This window comes from Perognathus longimembris, chromosome 6 (assembly GCF_023159225.1).
Source record: "Perognathus longimembris pacificus isolate PPM17 chromosome 6, ASM2315922v1, whole genome shotgun sequence".
NCBI lineage: Eukaryota > Metazoa > Chordata > Mammalia > Rodentia > Heteromyidae > Perognathus > Perognathus longimembris.
This window is the reverse complement of record NC_063166.1, coordinates 86363960-86387692: the sequence shown is the minus strand read 5'-3', so window position 1 is coordinate 86387692 and position 23733 is coordinate 86363960. Positions and strand designations below refer to the sequence as shown.

Here is a 23733-nt window from a genome sequence, read left to right as displayed (position 1 = left end):
CAAAGTATGTACCTCAGTGTCCAGCTCTGCATAGTAGAAATCCTCTCAGCCATCACTGTGCTCTGGCCAGATCCCACCCTGGCCCAGCCACCTCCCCCCCCACACAACCCAGGTGTGCTAGGTGGATGTGCCTCGGCCTTCCAGACACACCACGCCCTCGGCCGGCCAGCACCTCGCTACAGGCCCTGGAGCATAACCTGCAGAGGCTGGGGCCGTGGGGCCCAGGTCCACAGCTAAGGCCTCCTCCCCCAGGGCCTTCCCCAGCCTCACCTCCCTCCTCCTCAAGCAGGACGCGGCTGGCTGTGGGAGCAGAGCGGGTGAGGGGGTTGAGGGAATGGACTGGCTTGCTGGCCTGGTCCCAGCCCCCATCTCACGGGGGCTGCTGCCACTGTGGCTGCCTAGAGCCCAGGGCCAGGACTTCCTTCCCAGCTCCAGGCCAGGCTCGGTGGGAACCTTGGGAACTTGAGTAGGACCAAGCTGCTCTACAAACCCTCCTGCCTTCTGGCCACCTCCTGGCCTCCTCGGGGCCCTCATTCTTGAGCTGCCTGCAGCCTGTTCAGATGAGTTTGGTGGGCAGAGTGCCTCCTGGAGGTGTTGGCCTTGGCAGCTAGGTGAGAAGCCTTCCCAGGAGAAGGGGGCGATGCTGAAATGGCCAGGAAGCAGCATAGAGAAGGTGAGAGGTTCACAAAGGCCTGGGATTGTGCAGTAAGGGGTGTGGTGGGTCTGGATATCCACTTAGAGCTCACAGGCAAGTTTGACAGGTGGTATAGTAGGCTTTGGGCCCATGCTGGGTGGCTACAGGGTCCCAGCAGAGACAGACTTCTGAACCTCACCCGGGCTGAAGGTGACACTGGAGCTTCTGCACAGAGGGGACTTGTAAGGTGGCCGGGCTGGAAGAGGGCCAGTAACTGCCAGGGGTCTGCCGGTGGCCTGAGTTCTCCACTACTGGTGCTGTGCTCCATTGCAGACTGCAGGCAGGATTCCGAAACCTCACAGCTGGGGCTCCGACAGCCCTGCCCCACCCCCATTCACCAGGGCGGTGCAGGGCAGCTGTGGGTCTACTGTGTACGCTGAACGGCCAGCAGTCAGGCCAGCCTGGGGAGCCCTGGGTCCAGATCAGGCAGCTACTATGCTGCAGCGGGTCAGAGAGAGCCTGCTCTGGCCAGAGGTGCTGAGCACAGCCTGGTGGAGAGGAGGTGCCTGGGGGACCCCCAGGGATTCCTGCACAGCTGGCAAGAAGTCGTCCTACTCCCGCACAGGGAGCCCCACGGCAGCTGGAGGGGTAGGGGGGCAGAATCCTGACTCTGGACGCTGACCAGCCTGTCCTTCCTTGGTGGAGGCCGGGAGGGCAGGGAAGGCAGAATCTGCACGTGCATGTGCATACATCGACAGGCACGTGCACAGACGCACATGCACACACCATTAGTAGTGTGCACGCAGCACACACATAGTTGGGGGTCAAACTCGGGCTCACCTGGCACCGGTGGCAGGAGCCTCCGGTCCGCCCTCAGCGCCCCACCCGACACCCCCAGATCCACGGACTGCGGCTCCAAGGACCCTGCGGATCGGGCAGACTCAGCACAGGCCAGGGCCCCCGCAGCCACCTCGGCGCGGGATGAGTCCCGGGCCCACGGCCCTGGACGACCACCCGCATCTCACAGGACCCACGCGGAACGGTGGAGCGGCCGCCCCCCGCCCCGCCCTCGGGGGCCAAAGTGTGCGCAGCCGTCTCTGCGTAAAAGAAGCTTTGTCAGCGACCCGGGCCATGGGCACCAGCGGCCCGGCCCAAGGCGCCCAGCCACAGCGTCAGGGTCGGCAGCCTGGGCCTGGAGCCCAGCACCCAGTACCCAGCACCCAGCACCCAGCACCCAGCGGCGTCGGGCCCAGGATCAATCGCAGGAAGCTGCCTGGCCGGCCGCGCCTACCGCACCCATTGGTCAGCGCAGGGCGTCCACACCTCCGGGTCCCAGCCGGCAGCCGCCCATCTCGCAGCGGCCTCAGCTCTGAGGAGCTTGCGCCTTGCTGCGCTGGGTGCCCAGGCCCGGCCGGTGCAGCCCAACCTGGGGCGCCTGTGCTTGCCTTTCAACTAGGGAGGGCCCCACCTCCTCGGCCGTCCCCCAGTCTTCAATATGCGTGCCACAAGTGCTGCCCTCCCTCCACTTCAGTAACGCAGGGTCTGGTCAGGCCGTGCGCTCAGGTCCAGCGCTCGTCCTCTGGCTGGCCACGCTGCCTGCAGGCCTGGAAGCCACCTTAAAGGGCTCACTACTGACCGCTGCCAAGGGCAGTCGCAGTGCCAGGGCCTGGGCATCCAGAGCAAGAGCCCATCCCAAGGCTCCAATCCTTCTAGAACCCTAATTCTAGCTCTCCTAGTTTTTAGGAAGGTAGGCTGAACATGCTGATGCACATCTTTAATCTCAGCCACCAGGGAGGTGGAGGCAGGAAGACTTAAGAGTTCAGGGCTGGCCAGGGAAAGACTGCCTGGTCCCCTTATAAAAGGGGGGGTGGTGGTGGTGGGGGGTGTGTGTGTGGGGTGTGTGGGGTGTGTGTTGGGAATATGGCCTAGTGGTAGAGTGCTTGCCTCGTATACATGAGGCCCTGGGTTCGATTCCCCAGCACCACATATACAGAAAATGGCCAGAAGTGGCGCTGTGGCTCAAGTGGCAGAGTGCTAGCCTTGAGCAAAAGGAAGCCAGGGACAGTGCTCAGGCCCTGAGTCCAAGGCCCAGGACTGGGAAAAAAAAAAAGCTGTGGGTATATAGATCAGGAAGTAGAACATTTGCAATCATGAGGCCCTGGGGTTCAATCCCCTGTCCCCCAAAACAAAGGCAGACTACAAGGCCAGCATGTCCATCCCGTGAGATGGGGATTTATTAGTATGCAGGCCCACCTGGATGACAGGGACACAGCTCTGGGATCTGACACCTGTACTGTCACCGGCAGGGTGGGAATCCCTCGGGAGAAAGGTGCCCTAAGCTGAGGAAGATGGAAAGGGTAGAGGGCTTGGTGCCCTGTGTATATTCCCCACTTGTGCTAATGGAGGGGGACGGTTTGCAGGCGTTCAGAGCCCCATCTCCTGAATACTCTCATACACGTTTTCCGAGGGACCTTGGTCCATGCCCAGGTCTTGAGGGGGGGTGTCTTCATGTGCCAAGCCTCTCCTCGGGGCAGGAACCACTCCCTGACCCTGAGGGTCTGGTTGGAATATGGAAAGTTCTGGATTCCTATGTTTAGGCTTGCAGATCTTTGAGTACAGGATATCCTGGAGGGAGAGAGCAAACCCAGGGACAGCTCAGAAAATCCACTACCAAGTTCCACCCCGTTCCACCTACCCCATCCCACCAAGACCTGCTTTACCTGAGTGGCTGGGGTCACTTCTGCCTCCCCCTGCGGTTCTTGGGGGCCCTTGCACTTCTGGATGCAGGCATACTTGGCCACTGTAGGTCTAGTTCTAGGCCCGAGCCTGTCACAGCTGATCAGCTGTGTTCCTCCCCACACCACAGGCCTGGCCACTAGGCTGGCCCTGGGGGTTGTAGCCAGCCCCACATTGGAATAGGTGGCCTCAGGGCCAGTGGGTTCTGTGGGGGCTGTGGCTGTGATAGCAGGAGCCCTGGGCAGCTGCTGGGGTAGGAAGGTGGAGGAGGTTGCCTGCAGTCTGGTGCTTCCCCTGGACATCTCTAGCCATAGTGGGCGCAGATCCATGCTAGCAGGTCGTGGGGCTAGGGGTGGAGTCAAGCAGAGGTCATTCAGGTGACAGAGCAGGTCTGGCTTTAGGGCTGAAGCCAGCCTGCCCAGGTGCCCACCCAAGGGGCTCACCTGTGCTGTAGTGTTTACCACGATGGAGTTCGTGCAGCCTCGTATCAGACTTGCTGAGGGAGCAGAGGTAGGTCCGCCTCAGAGACTGGGGGTAAAGAATGCTGGTTGGTCCCCTGCTGGTCCTGCTCTGGCCCCGGGACAGCCTGGCACTCACCATCTCCACTGGCACCACACTGCCGCGGCGCCTGGCCTGTTTCCTCTGAGCCTGCTTCCTGGGAGCAAGAGCATCATCAGGTCAGGAGGACAGAGGTAGGGGCAGGGGCTGTCAGCTGCGGACCCACCCCGGCACAAAGGTCCATGCAAAGCTCCTGCAAGTTCCCTAGAGTAACTCCTGGTCCAGAGCTGTGGAGGGCGAGGGTCTAAGCCAGAATCCTGGATTGGAGGGACATACTGTACCTGTGGCAGGCTGTGCACAACGCCCACAGCCAGAGGAGCAGGGAGAAGCACCCTAGGACCCAGAGGACTGGCAGGGCTGAGGGTACCAACAGCCCCATCCTATGTCATGGGAGGACCTAAGGGCAGAAAAAAGGGGCACTGGAGGTACCAGGCACACACCTAGCAGCCCCACTTGTGGGCAGACACTTCCTTTTGGCGTTGAGTCAGCACTCGCCACGCCACCCTGGGAAACCCCCGGGCCTTTTGGTCTTGCCTACCTTCCCTCCTCTAGCTAGGGTCTCTTGGTGAAAAAGTACTTTGCTTAGTAAATGTGGCCATGAGACTGGTAGAGCATGGCCAAGGCTGCACTGGGGTCACTGCAGCCCAAACCTATGATCTGGGGAAGCCTCTCAAGTCACACCTGGGCCCGCAAGCCACAGGCTACCACTAGAGCTATCCTGGTCCAGGCATGGCCCTGTTTGGTGAGGACTGCAGGCTTTTCATCACCAGAACTGAACGTGGTTGGGAAGGGGGGGGGGTGTTTGTCACTCAGCACTGCACTGCTCTCTGGCTTTCCTCCTCTCCCCCTCTATCCCTGTCACGGGACCTGTCTTTTCTGGGGGTGGTTCTTAAAAGAGCTGCTGGGAGTGGGGGCTCATGCGGGTCATGGCCAGAGCCCCACGCCCTGACTAGGCAGGAGGCAGCCCTCCCAGACCCCATGATGGGCATCAAGAAGCCTGGGACCTGCCTGGGTTGGAAGGCAGAGTAGGCACTTACCAGAGCCACAGCGCTGCGTGTCCTCCACTGTCTAGAGCAGGGGGAAGCTCCTTATGGGTGTGGGCAAGCACCCCACCTCATTTCCTGCCCGTCACAGAGCACCCCCCAGCAGTCACTCAACCCTCCCTGCAGCTGCTCATCCTGCTGCTGCTGCACTACTGGCATCGAGGTGTGATTCTTTGTTACCAGCTAGCACTACTCTGAGCCTAACCCACATCCCTCCTACCCAACACGGTAAACATTTACTGCTGAGGTGGGCAGAGCGGGCCACCTGGATGGTCAGGGGCTGCCAAGAAGGAGCAATGAACCCTCTGTCCAGGTCTGCACACTTTACTAACAGTGTTCTTCAGGGCCCATCCCCACCCACTAGGCCCTGTTTGTGTTAAGACATGATGGGACACCCTTGGCTTGTGTCCACTTGGCTAGAGAAAGGATGGAAGGGAGAATGCCACTCTCGCTGTGCTCTGACCATGGCAGGGGCAGCAGCCTCACTTGGGACCCCTCCAATCCAGCTGTCTGTTGTCACAACCCTGTACAGATACAGACTTCTCTTTCCCCAGAGAACCCACAGCAGGCTAAGTCTTCACTGAGTGACACAGTAATGAAATCACTTTAATGTCCTTGCTAAGGAGATACCCCAAGTCACTGGTGGGTGAGCTTGGTGAACAGGTGTCCAGAAATGACCTGCAGCCCATTTGCACTCAGCACTGCCCATAGGCTCCAGGCAAGTGAGGCTAAACAAGGGGCAGCCTAGGGTGGGCTGGCTCTTCTTCGGTAGGGTCTCCTAGGAATCAGGATGACAGCTGCCTTCCCACCAGAGTGATGGGCGCTGAGATCCTGGGCTCCATTCATGGACGTGCTGGCCTCTAGAACTCCGTCATCTTCCTGTGGGTGTCAGCTTTCCGTCGCTCGAGCTGTAGGCCGGCCTCCTGAGCTCGAAGCTGCCTCAGTTGCCTCTGGGCTCCCTCCAGCTTCTCTTGCAACTGAGCTGCCGCCACGCTGTGCCTAGGAAGGGCCTGCCAGTTAGTGAGATCTCCTGGGGCTGCCAGCCTACCAGGACCCCCAGCTGCTGTATGTGGCCAATGCCCATCCTCGACATCCAGACCTCTTCAGACTCAATCACCACTCAGGTCAGGTGACTTCTCACAGGTACCCTGTGGGGATGCTACTGTGGGTCCCTATTCCACTCTGGTTGGCCCCCATACATACCGACCAGCATTCCTGCTGAGAGCCTCCTGGATTCCCCGGATATCCCGTTGGGTCCGCTCGATCTTCTCCTCAGTCTGGAAGAGCTGCAGGCTCAGAGCCTGCTTTGCACTCTTGTTGGCGTGGTACATGTCCTTGTTCTTCCTTCCAGGGGGGTCAACCCCAGCTTCCAGGACCCCAGGAGCCTGGCTTTGCAGTTTTTCGTTCAGGAAGTCAAACACATTCCGAGGGGGTGGACGGCCCCTAGGTCCCCCCCTACTCCCCCGGCACCTTGGGGGCCTGCTGGCACCAGCCTGAACCCTCTTGGTCCTCTTTTGAAGAATGTCGGCACACTGGTCCAGTGACTTCCCTCGAGGCAACACCACGGCATGGATAGGTTCCACTCGGCCTTCTGCATGTCGGCCCAGACCTGAGGAAGATCAAGGCTGCCACTAGGGCTGCCAGAGCCTGGGGCTTCGCTGAAGCACCCTCCCCTTAGGGCAATGTGCACTCACCCTTGCCAAACTCATAGCCCATCTTGGCAAGGAGTTTGGAGCCGATGCCTCGCGTGTGTACCTCCCAGCCAGCAAAGGCAGAACTGCAGGTTCCAGTGTCTAGAGTAGATTCCACCACTGCAGGAAACACAGGGCAGTGGCTCAGCTGAGAATCCCAGGGGTGCCACAGATTCCGGCCAATGTTACCAAAAGGTCAGCTTCCAGGCAGGACCTCCCAGGCCTCCTGTAGGTACTCCCGGTACCTCTGGGTAGAAAGCTGACTGCACTGGGGTCAACTTCACTGCCTCAAGTCATCTATGTCACTACAGATTCAGGGTTCAAAGACCATCAATTCTTGTCATACCTCCCTGGGGCATCTCCATCTTCATCCTAACCAACTCCTCACAAGGAGCATTACTCACAAGCTCCCTTCCTGAAATCTCTGCCCTGGTTGCCCGTGTTCCACTCGCAATGATCACTTCTGCTACCATCTACCAGAGATCCAGCCCTAAGTCGGGGAACAGTATGCTCCATGCCCATTGACTGGTCACCTCCTGTGATGCCCTGGCAAGCCCAACATCTGCAGTCCCTCCCCTCCTGTGATCCTACTGGGTATCTGAGGCCAGACATACAGAGCATGCCTGCAGCAAGTTTGGGTCCCGGAAGAGGTACAGCTCTCCACAGAAACCACAATGTAGCTGGGACCTTGCACCAGGGGGTTGTGTCTGCTTCTGTGATCTGCAGGCCGGCCACACACTCTCTGGTCCTGGGCTCTCTCCTCTGGCTCCCCATGCTTGGCCTCACTGCATCCAGTTTCCAGTTACTCCTGTCAGTTAGATACCTCTCTGGATAACTTTACCCATTATACTCCATACCCTGACTCTGCCTCTGGCTCCAACGTGGCTGCCATACCTCTGGCATAGCTGGAATCATCTGCATCACCGCTGTCTGAGTCGGACGACTCTGTGGCCTCCGTGCGCAGAGGGGGCAGGATGCTGTCCCCCTCAACCACAGCCTCCTTTAGCAGAAGTGAGTCAAACTTAACTGTATAGTAGCCACTGTCCACATCTGGAGAGGAACAGAGACAGGATATGCTCAACAGCAGTTTTTTTGTGGGGGGGCGGGGGGTGTCTTGGGGCTTGAACTCTGGGCCTGGGTGCTGTCCCTAAGCTCCTATTGCTTAAAGCTAGTGCTCTACTACTTTGAGCCACAACTCTACATCCAGTTTTCTGATGATTAATTGGAGATAAGAATCTCACAGATTTTCTAGCCTAGCTGGCTTTGAACTGCGATCCTCAGATCTTAGCCTCCTGAGGAGCTAGAATTATAGGTGTGAGCAACCAGCACCCAGTTAGGTCAACAGCTTTGACAGGTGGGACTATGTGAGAAGCAGGGAGGGAAGAAGGGAGGGCTGTGACCGAAAGCAAGTTTTCTCCTCTTAGGCCCATGCAGGACCCCAACACACAACCCAGAGGAGGAAAGGAGTGGCCATATGAAGCATGGAGAGGGTTTTTCAGGAGAAGCTCATCAGGGAGGCCCTGCAGTCAGCCTCACCTGTGATCCGTGCTGGGTGCCAGAGGCCATCCTGGTGTTTGGCCAGACAAGCAGAGCCCACCTGTAGCAAGCTCAAGTCTGGGTCCTGGAAAGGCCGCAGCTCGTCCACAGAGACCACCTGCCCATGGGAAAACCTGCAGACAGCCACAGGAGACAGTAGCTCAGACATGGCCCTCCAGGAAGGAGCACTGGGACCATCACCAGGGCCGGCCCAGAAGGGAGTGAGACAAATACACATATACTCCCCCCCTTATACTCACAGATATACAAACTCTTTTTCAAATATACACATAAATTTCTCTTGCACACATATACTTTCACTTACATAAGCATATATAGGTATATTCACATTTTCACACATACATAGCATAAAGTTTCACACATTACCTACACACACACTCATAACACACCTGCATATACACACAAAGACACGCACACTCTCGTGCATAGGCACACATTCTTTTTTTTAAAAAAGAATTTTTTTATTTTTGCTTATGTGGTACTGAGGAATCAAACCCAGGGCCCCATGCATGCTAGGCAAGCTCTCTACTGTTAAGCCACATTCCCAGCTCATATGCACACATTCTTACTCACTTCATACATGAGTGTCTCCATACATTCAAACATACAAACACACATAGAATATATGCATACTCTTAACATGCATATGCACACATCAACAATGCACATTCAAACACGTACATGTGCACACACTTGGATTCTCTTCATGATGCACTGGGCTATTCTAAATAGCAGGTGCTTTGTCTAAGAGCTTTCCATTGCCTCTTCACCAAACATTAAGCTTCAAACACCAATAGTTATCCAAGGCAGATGTATTGGAGGATGGAGGTGTGTGTACATATATACACTAATTCCTCCTCAAAACAACTAGGAGAATCCAGGCACTGGTGGCTCATGCCTGTAATCCTAGCTACTCTGGAGAGACCGAGATTTGAAGATCATGGTTTGAGGCCAGCCTGGGCAGGAAAGTCTATGAGATTCCTATCTCCAATTAACCACCAGAAAACTGGAAGTGGAGCTGACACACACACACACACACACACACACACACACACACACACACACACAGCTGGGTGTGGTGGTAAGTCCTGTAATACTACTACTCAGGAGGCGGAAGTGGAGGATGAGGAGAGTAACTTGGATTATGATACATAACCTCACAAATATATTTGAGATTATGTTTGAAAATAAATGCAAAATAAAAACTATGAGACCCCAGTTCCTACAATGGTGCTGTGACTTTTAGACATCAGTGCAGTAGTATGTTTAAAACCAAAACCAAGCCTGAAAGAACGAAGAGAAAACATGGGGAGAGACACATGAAGACTGTGACTGTTAATTTCACCAAATAAAGACATAAAAACTAACCACCAACCCTCCTACACACCATTATTTCAGACAGGAAATTGTCTTAACCTTACAAGAGCAGCTAATAGCTGGCATTTACTGTAGCATGACACAGCCAGGGCTGTCTTCAGAGGTAAGAATCAGGGGCTGGGAATATGGCCTAGTGGTAGAGTGCTCGCCTCGTATACATGAAGCTCTGGGTTCGATTCCTCAGCACCACATATACAGATAAAAGCCAGAGGTGGCGCTGTGGCTCTAGTGGTAGAGTGCTAGCCTTGAGCAAAAAGAAGCCAGGGACAGTGCTCAGGCCCTGAGTCTATGGCCCAGGACTGGCAACAAAAACAAAACAAATAAACAGAGGTAAGAATCAGCAAGTGGGAAAGAGGGAGAGAGAGCAGGGGAAGGCTTAGGTAATCTCCCACAAGTGTTTCTGCCTCCCTCCCAGGCCTGCATTCTGTTAAATTCCTTCTCACATCAACTGTCCTAGGTATACAGGGAGCTCTGCTCTAATGATCCAGCAGCACCACTAGTGGTGAGAATGTGCCCTCCAAACTCAGAGATTATGGCGGAAAAGCACAATCCTGCTGAGAATAAAAGAATGTGTCCCATATTGCCAGACACTGGTGGCTCAACTCTGTCATAGCCACTCAGGATGCTGAGATCTGAGGATCATGGTTCGAAGCCAGCCAGGGCAGAAAAGGTCCTATGAGATTCTTATCTCCAATTAACCATTCAAAAGCCAGAAGCAACACTGTGGCGCTCAAGTGGTAGAGCACTAGTCTTGAGCACAAAGAAGCTCAGGGACAGCGCCCAGGCCCCTTTGAGTTCAAGGCCCACAACCGACAAAAAAAAAAAAGGATGTGTCTCAAAATCCAGAAATGCAACTGATGAAACATCCCTTTCAACACACATACATAAACCAATTGGTCAAATCTTTCAGAATGTTTGGAAATTTCTGATGACTTACAATTTGGCATAATTCGAGTGTTTTTTTTTTCTGAAAAGGTTGACACCAGAAGCATTTCAGATTTCAGGGGCACTATTTGCATATACATAATGAATTTCAAACAAATGTATGAGATTCATTTGTCTCATATGAACCTTACACACATAGCTTCAAGAAATTTTATACACTATTTTCAGGGTGGCCTCATGAGACCTGTCACATTAGCTCAGGCTAGAGTTTTCCACTTGTAGAACCATGTTAGGGCTCAGGAAGTTTTATGTTTTTGGAACATGGACGCTTAATTCATAAACTCTAACCCAGCGAGTCAGAGACACAAAGCGAAGGCTCTCAAGGTTTGGGAGACAGAGTACTGAGACTTTTTTTTGGTCAGTCAAGGGGCTTGAACTCTGGGCCTGGCCTGGGCCCTGTCCCTGAGCTATTCAGCTGAAGGCTAGCACTCTACCACTTGAGCAGTAGTGCCACTTCCACCACGAGATCCTTATCTCTAATTAACCACCAAAAAACCAGAAGTGAAGCTGTAGTTCAAAGTGGAAGAGCAGGGGGCTGGGGATATGGCCTAATGGCAAGAGTGCCTGCCTCGTATACATGAGGCCCTGGGTTCAATTCCCCAGCACCGCATATACAGAAAACGGCCAGAAGTGGCGCTGTGGCTCAAGTGGCAGAGTGCTAGCCTTGAGCAAAAGGAAGCCAGGGACAGAGCTCAGACCCTGAGTCCAAGCCCCAGGACTGGCAAAATAAACCCAAAAAACAAAGTGGAAGAGCAATAGCCTTGAGCAAGAGTTCAGGGACAGGTCAGGACCCAGAGTTTAAGCCCAATGGCAGACAAAAAACAAAAACAAAAGAACAAGCCCCAACAATACCTCTAATAGCCCTCTACCACCACAACTGGTGGTAGTGGCATGAATATTGCTATTCTGAGACTGTCAAGTATACACAGTGGATAAAACAAGTAAGCAGTTACAGGAGAGACAGAGCCCTTATCTCATATACCTGAGAGCCAAGACTGGGGTGAGGAAGGAAACATGGGACTAGCAGAGATTGAGTATAAATACCGTAATCATTCACTTGAATTGGGAATATCCATATGAACTCATGAAGTAGTTATGCATGTGAACTTATACCACTGATATTTCCTAGTTTTACTTCTGAAAAGACCCCAAATAATGACTGGCTGATGACAATCAGCCAGGTGGTACCCACACTGGGGGTCTTAAGTCACCCTTCCTATGAAGTGAAACCAAGGCTTTTCAAAGGCTTCTATAGCAGTATATGTGGGCAGGAAGTGCCTTGCTGAGTGTATTCTGACCCTCACAACAAGGAGGCTGTCTGCAGATTGGTAATGTGAAGATGGTGAAGGAGTCCACCTGAAAAGGTTCCACAGGCTAGAACTGGGACAATCTGTGGTTCTAAAGATTGGAACTTGCAATGGAATCGAATATATGTAAATAAAAAATCTACAAGATCAGAAAGATATGAATTCACTATCCTTTTGCTTTAGCTGCCTAAATACTGAGATTACAGGTATGTACAATTGTGTCCCATAGTGTATTATACACATGCACACACATACACATATACATAGAGACACAGGTACTAGGGCTGGAATTCAGGGCATGGAGACTGTCCCTTAACTTTTTCACTTAAGGCTGGAGCTCTACCACTTGAGCCACAGCTCCACTTCCAGCTTTTTACTAACAAACTGGAGATAAGAATATTATGGACTTTGGGCTGAGGATATGGCCTAGTGGCAAGAGTGCTTGCCTTGTATACATGAGGCCCTGGGTTCGATTCCCCAACACCACATATACAGAAAATGGCCAGAAGTGGCACTATGGCTCAAGTGGCAGAGTGCTAGCCTTGAGCAAGAATAAGCCAGGGACAGTGCTCAGGCCCTGAGTCCAAGCCCCAGGACTGTCCAAAAAAAAAAAAAAAAAAAAAAAAATCATGGACTTTCCTGAGTCCAGGTTGGCTCTGAACTGCAATTCTAAGATCTCAGCCTCCTGAGAAGCTAGGATTACAGGCATGAGCCACCAATGCCCAGCAGGATATTATGTGGCTTTTTTAAAAAAATAACTAATTCATTGCCTTCCTAGAATGAATATCAATTCATAATCTTGGAAAATAAGCAAGCAAGATAGAAATAGACAGTATTTATCCTCCCTTGAATATATGACTTGCACCACTGGGAATCCAAATTGTGAGGAATGTGCCCCTTCCACCCTAGCTTACAAAGGATGTCTCCTAAGTGAACAGCACCTGGTCCTGCTGAGTGTCATCAAGTACCTGTATTCAACAATGTATACGCAGAAACCCATGTGAACTTCAGCACAAAGGTTAGCAGAGTGAGGACAGAGGAAGGTCTGGGAAAGTGTGTAGATGGCTAGATTCAGCAACAATGCAATCAGACTTTGAAAATGGCCAAGGCTGAACTATGGTGTTTATACCATTGTGACACCTGGAAGATGAGCCACAGAAACAAGCTGTACTTGGCCAAAGAGTCCTAGTTTTGTTTTTTTGGCCAGTCCTGGAGCTTGACTCAGGGTCTGAGCACTATCCCTGGCTTCTTCCCCCCCCCGCCCCCCCGCCCAAGGCTAGCATACTACCACTTGAGCCACAGCACCACTTCTGTTTTTTTTCTGTATATGTGGTGCTGAGGAATCGAACCCAGGGCTTCAATCTACCGCTAAGTCACATTCTCAGCCCCTTAGTTATTTTTGCAGAGAGATGTTTTAGGCTAAGGTGCTAGGTAAAGAAGTTCATCTGCCTGTAATGCTAATGACTCAAAGAAGCGGAAATCTGAAGATTGTGGTTCAGTCAGGCTAAAACAGACAGTCCAGGAGACCCTTATTTCCAATTAAGTAGCAAAATGCCAGAAATGTAGTTGCATTGGTACAGTAACAACCTTGGGTTAAAAAGGTAAGGGCCAGTGCCCAGGCCCTGAGTTCAAGCTCCATACTAGCACAAGAAAAATAAATAAAAAAGTTCCACTCAAAAGAATTAAACTGATGATAGTATTTTCAACATAAATCGTTCCAGTTTTCCTGATTTACTCAAGAAAGTACCTTTATGGAAGGAAACAAGTGCCTCATGGAGAACAGGGCTGTAAAAACTTGCCTGTCGCTCTCCTTGCCAGCAACTCCGCTGGGCAGAGGACAGAACGACCAAGCAGGGAGAGGGCCATGGTGATTCGGTCCCGAGTGCCTGTCCCGGGGGCCCCACTGCTCGCAGCCAGGGCTTTACCTGCAGTTCTCCTTGAAGCGGCACTTTCCCTCCAGGAAGAACGGGCAGGGCTTCAGGGACTTGTGGGTGGGGTACAGGTAGAGCACGCGCACGCAGGCCGTGCCATCCTCGGCCTCCTCGGTGCCCACGACCATAGCGTTGTGGTACTCCAGGGTTCCCCAGGCGCTGTAGTAGGGCGCTTTCACCTTGGCACCGCTCAGCTCGTCCTCCGGGTCTCGGTCCTCTCCCTCTCCCGGCCCAGGGGTGGTAGGCTCTGGCCTCGCCTCTTCCTCGGGGGCAGTCTCCAGGTCGGCCCCGGGGGCGGCAGGCGTCTCCGCTACCTCCGCGATGGCCTTCTGGAAAGCCAGGTACTCGGCATCGTCCCGGGCCGGGGGCTCTGGCTCCAGCGCGGCCAGCAGCTTGCTCTTCCTGACAGACACTAGGCTAGCCTCGGTCAACTCGATCAGCTCCTTCAGGTCGCCCTGCAGCTGGCGCAGGTCCGCCTCGGCGGCCGCGTCCAGGCCGGCGCCCAGGCCGGAGTCCAGGCCCGCGTCCGGGCCGGCGCCCGGGCCCGCGTCCAGGGCCCGCTCCACCTGCCGCAGCTGGGCGTGGTAGGTCTGGAGGGCCGCCTCCAGGCTCTCCTCGTCCATGCCGACCGGCGGGCGGGCCTGCGGACGGCGGCGGCGGGTCCCGGGCCGAGACAGAGGCGCCCGGGCGAGCCCGGGGCCGTCCGCCTACCCTTGGGCGTGGGGAGCCCGCTCGGGGAGAGCCCGACGGTCCCCAGAGCGTGGCAGGGCGGCAGGCCGCGGTCGTGCAGCGCCCGGCGTCCGGAACCGCCGGCCGCCGTCCCCTCCCCGCCGCCGCCCAGGGCCCTCAGCACTCCGCGGCCCCGAGGACCGCGCTCGCCTTCCGCCCGCCGCCGGCACTTCCGCCGCGTCCGCCGCGGCGGCGGAAGTGCCTGCGCGCGGGGGCCGCTGGGATACGGGGCTCGGCCCTGCCCCTGCCGCCGGCCCGCGTCCCGTCGAGCGCCGCGCGGGGTCGGCGCGGGGTCGGCGGCTGCGGCTCGCGGAGCTGAGGGCGGGCAGGTGGGCCTCGGGGGACCCGCGCGGGGCTCGAGTCCGGGGGCGGCGGGGTGCCGGGGGTGCCGGCCTCCGGCGGCCCGGCCGAGGCCGGCGGCCGCGGGGGTCCTGGGGGCGGCCGACTCCAGGGCCGTCCGGCCTGTCGGCGGCCCGGGCCTCGCTGGCCCCAAGGTCCAGCAGGGGGCTCCACTGGACCCAGCCGGGACGGAGAGTCAGGGATGCGGTTGGGGAAGGGGGAGCCGAGGTCGGGAACGAGGGTGGCCGCAGCAGGATTTCAGAGCAGGACCTAGACTTCTGAAAGGTCGGCCGGACCCACTGGGAACCGACGGTGAGCCAGGAGGCCGGGCCAACGGGGGCAGGTGGTCGAGCCGGCCGACGGCCCCACCGAGGGAAGCGGTCGGGAGGCCTGTGCGGGAGAGGAGGCACGCGCGTGACAGCTCTTGGGGCCCCCAGGGCAGGATGTACACACTGCTGTCGGGGCTGTACAAGTACATGTTCCAGAAGGATGAGTACTGCATCCTGATCTTGGGCCTGGACAATGCCGGGAAGACGGTAAGTGTCCTGTCTCTTGCCAGCTCCCCTCCCGGTCTGTTTGGTTTTATGTGGGCTAGTTTATCTATCACCCAGATGGAATCAGAACTTCGTCCACAGCATGGGCACCACCAGCCTCTTGAACCCGTTGCTCTTCTTTATTTTTCCTTTTATTTAGGGAATAGGCCCCAAAAGGGATAGTTAGGAAAGTACCTAGAAAACTACCCAAGCCACGGTCTGTCTACCTCTTTCTTTCCTTAGACCTTCTTGGAGCAGTCAAAAACCCGGTTTAACAAGAACTACAAGGGGATGAGTCTCTCCAAAATCACCACCACCGTGGGTCTAAACAGTAAGGGGGCATTTTAGGGTGTGGACTTAGAGGGAGGATGCTTCCCACGGCCCACCTAGCCAGTGGCCAGAGCCTTGTAAAGCCTCTGTTCAAGCCCCTGATAGTGTCACCAAAGTGGTCTACTCTGTCCCCAGGACAGCTGGGCCTTGATGTGCAAGGATCAAGGTTGTGAACTAGCCCCTTCTCTCCTCTCCCTAGTTGGCACTGTGGATGTGGGAAAAGCTCGCCTTATGTTCTGGGATTTAGGGGGACAGGAAGAGCTGCAGTCTTTGTGGGACAAGGTAAGACATATGACGCCGGCCCCTTTGCTACTCCTCTGAATGGTCTTCCTTGCTCTTTCTCCCTGGGAGCCACCATTACCCACTTTATTCATGAGGGTTTTGTTTGTTTGTTTTTGCCAGTCCTGGGGCTTGGACTCAGGGCCTGAGCACTGTCCCTGGCTTCTTTTTGCTCAAGGCTAGCACGCTACCACTTGAGCTACAGTGACACGTCTGGCTTTTTCTGTTTATGTGGTGCTAAGGAATCGAACCCAGGGCTTCATGTGTGCAAGGCAAGCACTCTACCGCTAAGCCACATTCCCAGCCCTCTCTTACCTTTTTGTGTGTACTGTACCTCTTGAGCTACAGCTCTGCTTCTTCCTTTATGCTGGTTAATTGAAGATAAGAAAGAGTATCTTCGAGTTTCCTGCTGGGCTGGCTTCGAAATTGGATCCTCAGACCTCAGCCTTCTGAGTAGCTAGGATTATAGGCATGAGCCACCAATGCCTGGCTGGCAGCTTTCCTCTTAATATAGATTTTGGGCATTTCTGAGATATCAGTGTGGTGCCTCAAACCCCCATTGTGGCATCTGCAGCTTAGCCTGTGCCAGGCGTGGGATTCACCCCTGAACAGGGCCGGTCCAGCTCCTCCCACAAGGAACTCCTGCCCTATATATTGGCACCTTGGGTTTGGGGCTTTCTAGTCCTGCAGCATAGATGCCTCACCTACTCAGATGCTTACTTAATACTGTTCTAATGAGGAGTGAGGGCCCAGAAACTGATTTTAACCTTGGTTCCCCGACCCCCCACCCCTTTTTTTTGGTGCTGATCCTAGGGTTTGAACTCAGCTTGGGCACTGTTCCTAAGCTTCTTTTGCTCAAGGCTAGTTAGTGCCTTACCACTTTAGCCACAGCTCTACTTCTGACTTTTTTTGGTAGTTTACTGGAGAGAAGAGTCTCACAGACTTTCCTGCCTGGGGCTGGCTTCAAACCAGGATCCTCAGATCTCTGCCTCCCGAGTAATTAGGATCACAGGTGTGAGCCACTGGTACTTGCTCCTTAGTCCGCTTTTTCCTGAGCTCTGCCAAGAGTTCCCTTCTGCTTGAGTTCCAGCCAAGAGCATGGCATCTGTCCTGCAGGCAGAAATCCCACTATATGTCTGCCTTCTGAGACCACCCACCCAAATTGGACAGAGGACAAGCCAAGTCAGGGCCTGTTTGCCCAAGTGCTAGGTGCAATGGGGAATCACCCAGTGATGTTCTTGTCACAAGCTGGAGGCTTGGGGTCTGAACCTAAGCTGGACTGGGCATAGAGTGGGTACTGGAGTCAGCACTCAGAAAGCAAGAGGGAGGACATACATACAACATGACAGAGGGAAAGGTCAGCTCGCCCAGTAGAGTCCGTGCATTGTGGCCCTGGGGGAGAGTCATAGTCACAGCTGTCCCATCTTCAGAGCTAGCCAGGACTCTATACTGTCATGCCATGGGGTCACCGGCATGGGCAGCTGTGACCTCACAAGATGCTTTTGGCAGCCAAAGTGGATAGCCTGCAGGAGCCAAGGTGAGGCCACCACTGCGAGCCCTGCCCACTTCTGTGTAGTCACCCATGGCTTCTTGGTGCACTGCTAGGGAAGGAGCCCCTCCTCAGAAGAGATGGACAGTGGTTGGGCGAGGGCCACTAGCCATCTTGGCAGCTGGTTGTTTGGCTGCATCCATCTGTTGCTCTCTCTTGCTGGGGTGTTACTTTCTGGTGCCTGAGCCCTTCTGCAAGTGGCTGAGTCACCTGCTTTTCACTCTTGAACTTGGAGGAGTTGTCACTGGACATAAACAGCCATGGTTTAACTCCATGACTCTGGACTCCCAACCCTGCAGGGAAAGGCAGCAAGGGCCCACTCTCATCATTGGGAGGAAAAAGGGGGAGCCTCCATGCCCACTCTGTTCCTGGATGCTGTGCCTGCCAGAGCCCGGTGCCTAGCAACGTCTCTAGTGGGGAACGTTGGCTGTGTCCTGGTGTAGAACTACACAGGGCGGCCTACCTGTGCACACTGCAGCTGACCCAACACAGTGTGAGGCGCCACGTGGGGGGCCATGCCACACTGGCAGCCTGTTGGCGGTCCTCTTGTGTCACGCGTTTCTGGGGCTGATGTGACTGGCTTCTTATATCTGGGGAGCCCCCAGTGCTGCCAGAGAAACAAGCTTCCATCTAGGGTTCCTCTGATTTCCTGGTGCCCGGCCATGTTACTGCTGTCAGGCTGGGTGCCTAGCAGTGGTGACATTGGCCTTGAGTGAGGGGAGCCTGTCTTCAATGCCATGCTCTGCGACCATGACCTCCACTCTCCATGGTCAAGCTCTATGCCACTGCATTGGGTAGTCAAGCATTTCATCCAGCAGAGGTCCTGGTGGACTGGACGTAGGGGCGGAAGCCTTCATTTCACCCAGCTCGGGCACTCTCTTGCTACTCTTGTGATGACCTGGCACACGCTGCCATCCTTAGGTCTGTGCAGGTGTCCATCTCAGACCATGGCTTCTTGTGCAAGCAGGGCCAGGCGGGAGCTTCTGGTCTTTCAGGTGCTCCCATGTGGCCACAGGTGTTAGCCCTCTATTGAGTAGCACCTCATCTCACTACAAGACTACTCTGCTTGTGCTTGGTCTCAGGCTCTGTTGCCCATGACATTGCCACCTTGCTTGGGAGCGGCAGGCACGACTGGGCTGATTCTCACTGGAAGCCTTCCAGTCCTTCCACCATGGAGATGTCCACAGTAGAACTTGCCAGCTCTCATGTGTTCGTAGCAAGAGGCAGCCCACTGCCCAGCTTTCTTGTGGCAGCCCCTGTGTTATGCTTGTCTGCTGGAGCAGCCCCGTGTGTGTCCTGCTGCAGATCCCTGTGGGAGTCACCTGGCACTGGCCTCCTATTCCATGAGAAGGATGGGGGCGGGGTGCACAGGGACACAGGAAGTCTTTCTAACTAGAGTCCCAAGGGCCCACGCTCAGAGCTTCACAAGACCTCTCTCTAGCTTGTTATGGCCTTCCAGCAGCAAGCACATCCTTACGCCAGTCAGTGCCAAGTTCTGAGGCAAAGTGACAAGTGTGTATTGTCTGTTTTCTGCTCTGCGTGGCTGTGGGTCTTCACTTGGGTAGACATGCCTATGGCTCAGATTGCATCGGCAGGTGGGCCTGCACCTCCCATGCTCGCTTTGCCTATCTGTCCTGCCTCAGCAGCTCTGCCCACTGCTCGCTCTTGTTGGTAAGTTTAAGACTGGCCACATCCAATCTGCAGAGGTCTGAGCTCGGCAGCGCCAGCTCTGTCCTGGCAGGGCAGGGCAGTTGTGGGCAGTGTTAACCTCTGTTTCAGACCCCTCCTGGCTGTGGCCTGGGCTCCTTCACTCCCAACCCTGCTTTTTTCTTTCTCACCACCACCAGGCCAGGGCTGCAGGCAAGTTCTTAAAAGTGGCAGTGGGCACTGGGAGGTCGACCGCTCCTCCAGGGTCAGCAAGTCTTTCCTTGAGTGACTGGATGGCATGCCTGGGTCTCCTGTCCCAGAAGGCCCTCAAGCAGCACTTCTTCTGGGGGCTCTTTCTGTCCCCTGGCTGTCCCAAGCAGTGGGTAGAACTCCACCCTTCCTCCGGGTGGCTGTGACACAGTGCATAGCCGAATTGGTCCTTGGCAGGGGCGACTCTGGTCCCCAGCTTCAAATGCTTCCTCCCAGTACTATGCAGAGTGCCATGGTGTCATCTACGTCATCGACTCCACTGATGAGGAGAGACTCTCTGAGTCCAAGCAGGCCTTTGGTGAGTGTCACCCTGTTGCTCCCAGAGAACCAAGTCACCACAACTGGGTTTCCATGGGGAGAGGGACCTGGCCTTGAGGAAGGCTGTTTCAGCACCTGCCCATCCCCGTGCCCTTGCCAGGCATGTTGCTCAGGCTGCTTGCTGTGTGAAGGGATGGGGGTAGGAATATTGTTTCTGTTATCCATGCCTGTGGGCCCTCCGGCAAGGTCCCCAGTGAGAGGCAGAGTGCCACATGCCACCTTTCTTGTTCTCCCCAGAGAAGGTGGTTTCGAGTGAGGCGCTGGACGGTGTCCCCCTCCTGGTTCTGGCCAACAAGCAGGATGTGGAGGTAAGCCCATCTCCGCATGGCTTCTCCAGAGCCAGAAGTTGCAGGTGATGAGTGTGAGCCCCATGTCTGCCCCTGGTGCAGAGCTCTTCTTAGTGCCCCTCCTGCCCCAACCCTTCAGGGCCTCTAGCTCCTGATCTCCGCCTGTCTCCCTGGAGGTTCAAAAAATGCAGGTGCTGCTTTCCACTGGGCACTTTCTCTCCACTGGAGGGCAGGTGTGTCCTATCCGGAGAGCTGGGGCTCAGGATGGGAGGACCTAGCTGAACGCTGAGCTCGGCTCAGTGAGAACCCTGGCCCAGCCTGGCCCAGCCGCCCTTGGAACCAGCCTCTGTGCCAGCTCTGAACCTGAGGCTCTGAGAGGGAAGCTGCCTTGGACTGGCTGTGTAGTCCTGCCTTCTGTGCAGAAGTTTAGTGGCTGCCAGTGCTTAGAGGGAGACCCTGTGTCCACGTCCCTGTCCTCCGTGGCCTGTCCCCCTCACTTCTGCAGCCCTTCCCACTATCCCTGCCCCTTTAGGTCTTAAGCTCCTAACAGAGGAGCCTCTAGTTTGGGGCAAAGGAGTCCAGCAATGTCCATCAAGGAAAAGGAGAGCAAAGAAGCCTCGTGGTCTTTGATGTTCATGTCTCTTCCTCAGAGCTTGGTGTTGCCTGGGGCTGCCCTGGGGTGGACTGTAGCCTTTCTTTGGAGCTACCTGTGAATAAGTCCTCTGGGCACTACCACTCATGGGCAGACTCTGGCTATCCTGACACTGGCCTCCATGTGAGGGCACTGGATCCTTGGTTCCCTGGGGAGAAAGGCTCTCTCTCCTGGGAGCCCATGGGAGCAGGTGGGAGGAGGCCAGGCCCTGAGGCTGGTCCTCAGGACCTCCCCTCCCCCGCCAGACTTGCCTCTCCATACCTGACATCAAGACTGCCTTCAGTGACTGTACCTGCAAGATTGGCCGGAGAGACTGCCTGACCCAGGCCTGCTCCGCCCTCACAGGGTGAGTTGGGGGCCTTGCCCCACAGGGTCCCCAGGGCCCCGGCCACCCACCTCATGCCCCTGTCTCCGCAGCAAAGGAGTGCGTGAGGGCATCGAGTGGATTGTGAAGTGCGTCGTGCGGAACGTGCACCGGCCGCCGCGGCAGAGGGACATCACGTAGCATGGCCGGCGTGTCCTCATGGTGTGTCGAGTGCCCGAGGAGCCCCTGTGGCTCCTGCATCACGGATCCTGGGGACTGGGCTTGCTTTGATTTTTGGTTCTTTTACTTGCTTCATTTTCTCTCTAAGACAAACTTCTTTCTGTGACTGGAAAAGTGTAGGCATCCAGAGGGTTTTGCTGAGGGGCGTGGGGCACCTGGGCCAGTCTGGCTCCGCCACACAGACCCTGGGCACCACCTGGTGCTCTGTAGGGCCTCGGGCCCTCTCAAGGCCAGGTATTAGGTGGGGGGGGGGGGGGAAGGGCATCCTTGTCTGGACAGGCCTTAAGACTTTTCCAAGGGAGGCTCGAGGGGAACTGGTGGAAAGCTGGGGTTGGCTCTGGCAGTTGCTCTGGCCAGCACTGATGGCCCACATTCACAGAGGGGAGCAGGGCCCCCTGAAGTTTTGTTGAGTCATCTAGTGAGTGGTATACCCCAGACTGGCCTCAAAATCATAGTCCTCCTGTCTCCGCCTCCTGAGTGCTGGGGTTACAATTGTGGCATACCAGGTTTGGGGTTTTAGCTGTGGCCCACCAGGCCTGGCTCTCCCATGGGCTCTGAAGCAGCCTTGGGATAGGATTCTTGAGCCTTCTTCCCTGGCCCCTCACCATGCTTTGATCTCCAGAGGAGAGGGTCGCTGTGCTGCGTGAGCATTGCCTTTTCTCCTCCACATGGTTCTTACACCGCTCTGCTGGTTCATGGGTCTACACCCCAGCTACAGTGTGGGGAAGTGCTCTGAACAGGGTGGGAGCCCTCCACTCACAGGCTCTGACCTTGCCCCTGTGACTACCTGTATGGACTGCCTGGCTGGCTTCTAGTCCTCCAGACAGTCCACAGGCTGGAAGCCACCTTCTAGAGCCTCAAGGCAGCTGGTGGGCTGGTAATCACAGGGGCCCCCTAGGCAGCTTTGGGTCCATGTTCTGGCCACAACCTAGAGATCAAGTGACTCCTTGTCCAAGGTCAGGTTATACCAGGCTGCTCCTTGGAGGGGGGACTGAGAAGGACAGGGATTGGGCTTATCTAGCTGTGACTCTCCGGGAGGGCAGACACAGCTTGTAGGAGAGACTAGGCTTCAGCCTCAGGAAAGAGCCACCCACTGTGAGTGGAAGGTGGCAGGGCCAGTGCCTCAGGTCACTGAAGGTGGTAGAGGCCTTAGCCCTGGTTCTCAGGAGGCACTGGGCTGCTCTAGGCCTGGTTGGGAATCCCCTGGGAGTGGGTGGGACAAGATAGGCACTACAGGAGATTGTCCAGCAGTGACTCCAGGGTACTGAACCAGACAGCACACCCTGACTTGACACTGCCAACCTCTTAGGGAGACAAGTTCTAGAGTGACCTTGTGGCATGCCACAGTGGGCAAGGAGCAAGGGCCATGATGGTGGTCACATGGGCCCAGGGGTCCCCTACTGGTCTTGGGGCAGGCACAGAACTTGAAAACAGCTGGTTTTTACAAAATGGCTTTATAAAATAAATCTTCCTTTGGTGCAGCTTGGACCATGCTCACTTGGGCTAGGAATGTAGAATAAAAGGCAGTGTGCCTGGAGTGGGCAGATCAGCAGCACACCTCTGAAAGCTCCTGGTGCTGCTGCCACCGCTGAAGCAACAAGGCCTGCAGGCCCACAACCTCTCGAGGTCAATGACCACAAGTTTACACTTATCCATTCCTCCTGGAAAGTTAGGATGGGGTGAACAGGTCACTGCGTTCACAGACCAAGAGGAATCTCAATGCAACAAAGTGATCGAAGTACAAATACTGGACACAGTGAAAGTGGAGGAAACATGAGCTTCTGGAATGTCCTCATGGATACTCCCTGCCAGAACGTCTAGTACAAAGGCACTGGGGCGGAGTGAGACAGGACTGAGCCATCCACCCTGATGCAGGCTCACTCAGCCTTCCGGAACCCAATGGGAATCTGGAGCAGTTGGGGCACAGGGCATGGTGGGAGGAGCCAGGCACATTGAGGGCCAAGCCCAGGGCAGAGCAATTATGGTAGGACTGGCACTGCTCGTCTGCTGGCTGATGCTGTTGTTGCAGCAGTGCTGCAGGTAGTTGCAGAACTGCGTAGCAGTCTGTGGATACGGGGTGCACACTGAGGATCCTCACTACACGGCTGCTGCACATAGGCACCTAGGGGAGACCGGCTGCACCCAAGACCCTCTTCTGTCTCCATCATGCCATGAGGTGGGCACTGCCAGTGGCAATTGGCCCAGCTCGTCCTGCATTCATGGTCCTTGCTGGAGTCCAGACGTTTATTAGCTTGTCCTGGAACTGAGCCAGGCACGCTGCCTACGCCGTCCAGGCTGACCTCCCAGTTTGGGGAACTGAGAGGGCTGTCCAGTGTCCAACCCTGTCCGTCCTGAGGGCTGTCATAAGCCCTCACTGGGGCTCCAGCCAGAAGACCTGAGAGATGCTCTGCTTCCGTGTGGCAGCGTGGCAGGCGGGGCATGTCCTAGAAGCCTGTGGAGATACCCAGACTGCCATG

At 55.6% G+C, this 23733-nt stretch overlaps 4 protein-coding genes across 8 annotated transcripts in view; 1 reads left to right on the top strand and 3 right to left on the bottom strand.

Annotated features, from left to right (window-relative positions):
• Window positions 1–2836: 2836 nt before the first annotated feature.
• On the bottom strand, window positions 2837–5384 carry Lime1 (Lck interacting transmembrane adaptor 1). The gene is made up of 4 exons (XM_048349759.1): window positions 4210–5384; window positions 3814–4025; window positions 3355–3716; window positions 2837–3259 (listed from the first exon to the last, which is right to left on the bottom strand). Exons 1-4 carry the CDS (start codon window positions 4305–4307, stop codon window positions 3059–3061), a joined length of 873 nt encoding a protein of 290 aa, XP_048205716.1. The 5' UTR covers window positions 4308–5384; the 3' UTR covers window positions 2837–3058.
• A 163-nt stretch (window positions 5385–5547) lies between these two features.
• Zgpat (zinc finger CCCH-type and G-patch domain containing) lies at window positions 5548–14666 on the bottom strand. The gene is made up of 6 exons (XM_048349758.1): window positions 13774–14666; window positions 8199–8332; window positions 7557–7712; window positions 6666–6782; window positions 6175–6580; window positions 5548–5970 (listed from the first exon to the last, which is right to left on the bottom strand). The coding sequence occupies exons 1-6, from the start codon at window positions 14400–14402 to the stop codon at window positions 5832–5834; spliced, it is 1581 nt and encodes a 526-aa protein (XP_048205715.1). The 5' UTR covers window positions 14403–14666; the 3' UTR covers window positions 5548–5831.
• A 53-nt stretch (window positions 14667–14719) lies between these two features.
• Window positions 14720–22742, top strand: Arfrp1 (ADP ribosylation factor related protein 1). Of its 5 annotated transcripts, none has more exons than XM_048349760.1 (8): window positions 14720–14837; window positions 15221–15383; window positions 15624–15711; window positions 15910–15992; window positions 19672–19753; window positions 20011–20081; window positions 20958–21058; window positions 21130–22742. In XM_048349760.1, exons 2-8 carry the CDS (start codon window positions 15291–15293, stop codon window positions 21215–21217), a joined length of 606 nt encoding a protein of 201 aa, XP_048205717.1. In that variant the 5' UTR covers window positions 14720–14837; window positions 15221–15290; the 3' UTR covers window positions 21218–22742. The 5 variants fall into 5 exon arrangements, 4 of the variants coding, with proteins under 4 accessions (XP_048205717.1, XP_048205718.1, XP_048205719.1 ...); XM_048349761.1 differs by having other exon boundaries at window positions 14723–14837; window positions 15285–15383; XM_048349762.1 differs by lacking the exon at window positions 14720–14837 and adding an exon at window positions 14960–15159 and having other exon boundaries at window positions 15285–15383.
• Rtel1 (regulator of telomere elongation helicase 1) overlaps window positions 22692–23733 on the bottom strand; it is a 31031-nt gene continuing 29989 nt past the window's right edge. The window contains exon 36 of the mRNA XM_048349750.1: window positions 22692–23708. Coding sequence (XP_048205707.1) covers window positions 23628–23708 — 81 coding nt within the window. The 3' untranslated portion in view covers window positions 22692–23627. The remainder of the gene's footprint in view (window positions 23709–23733) is intronic.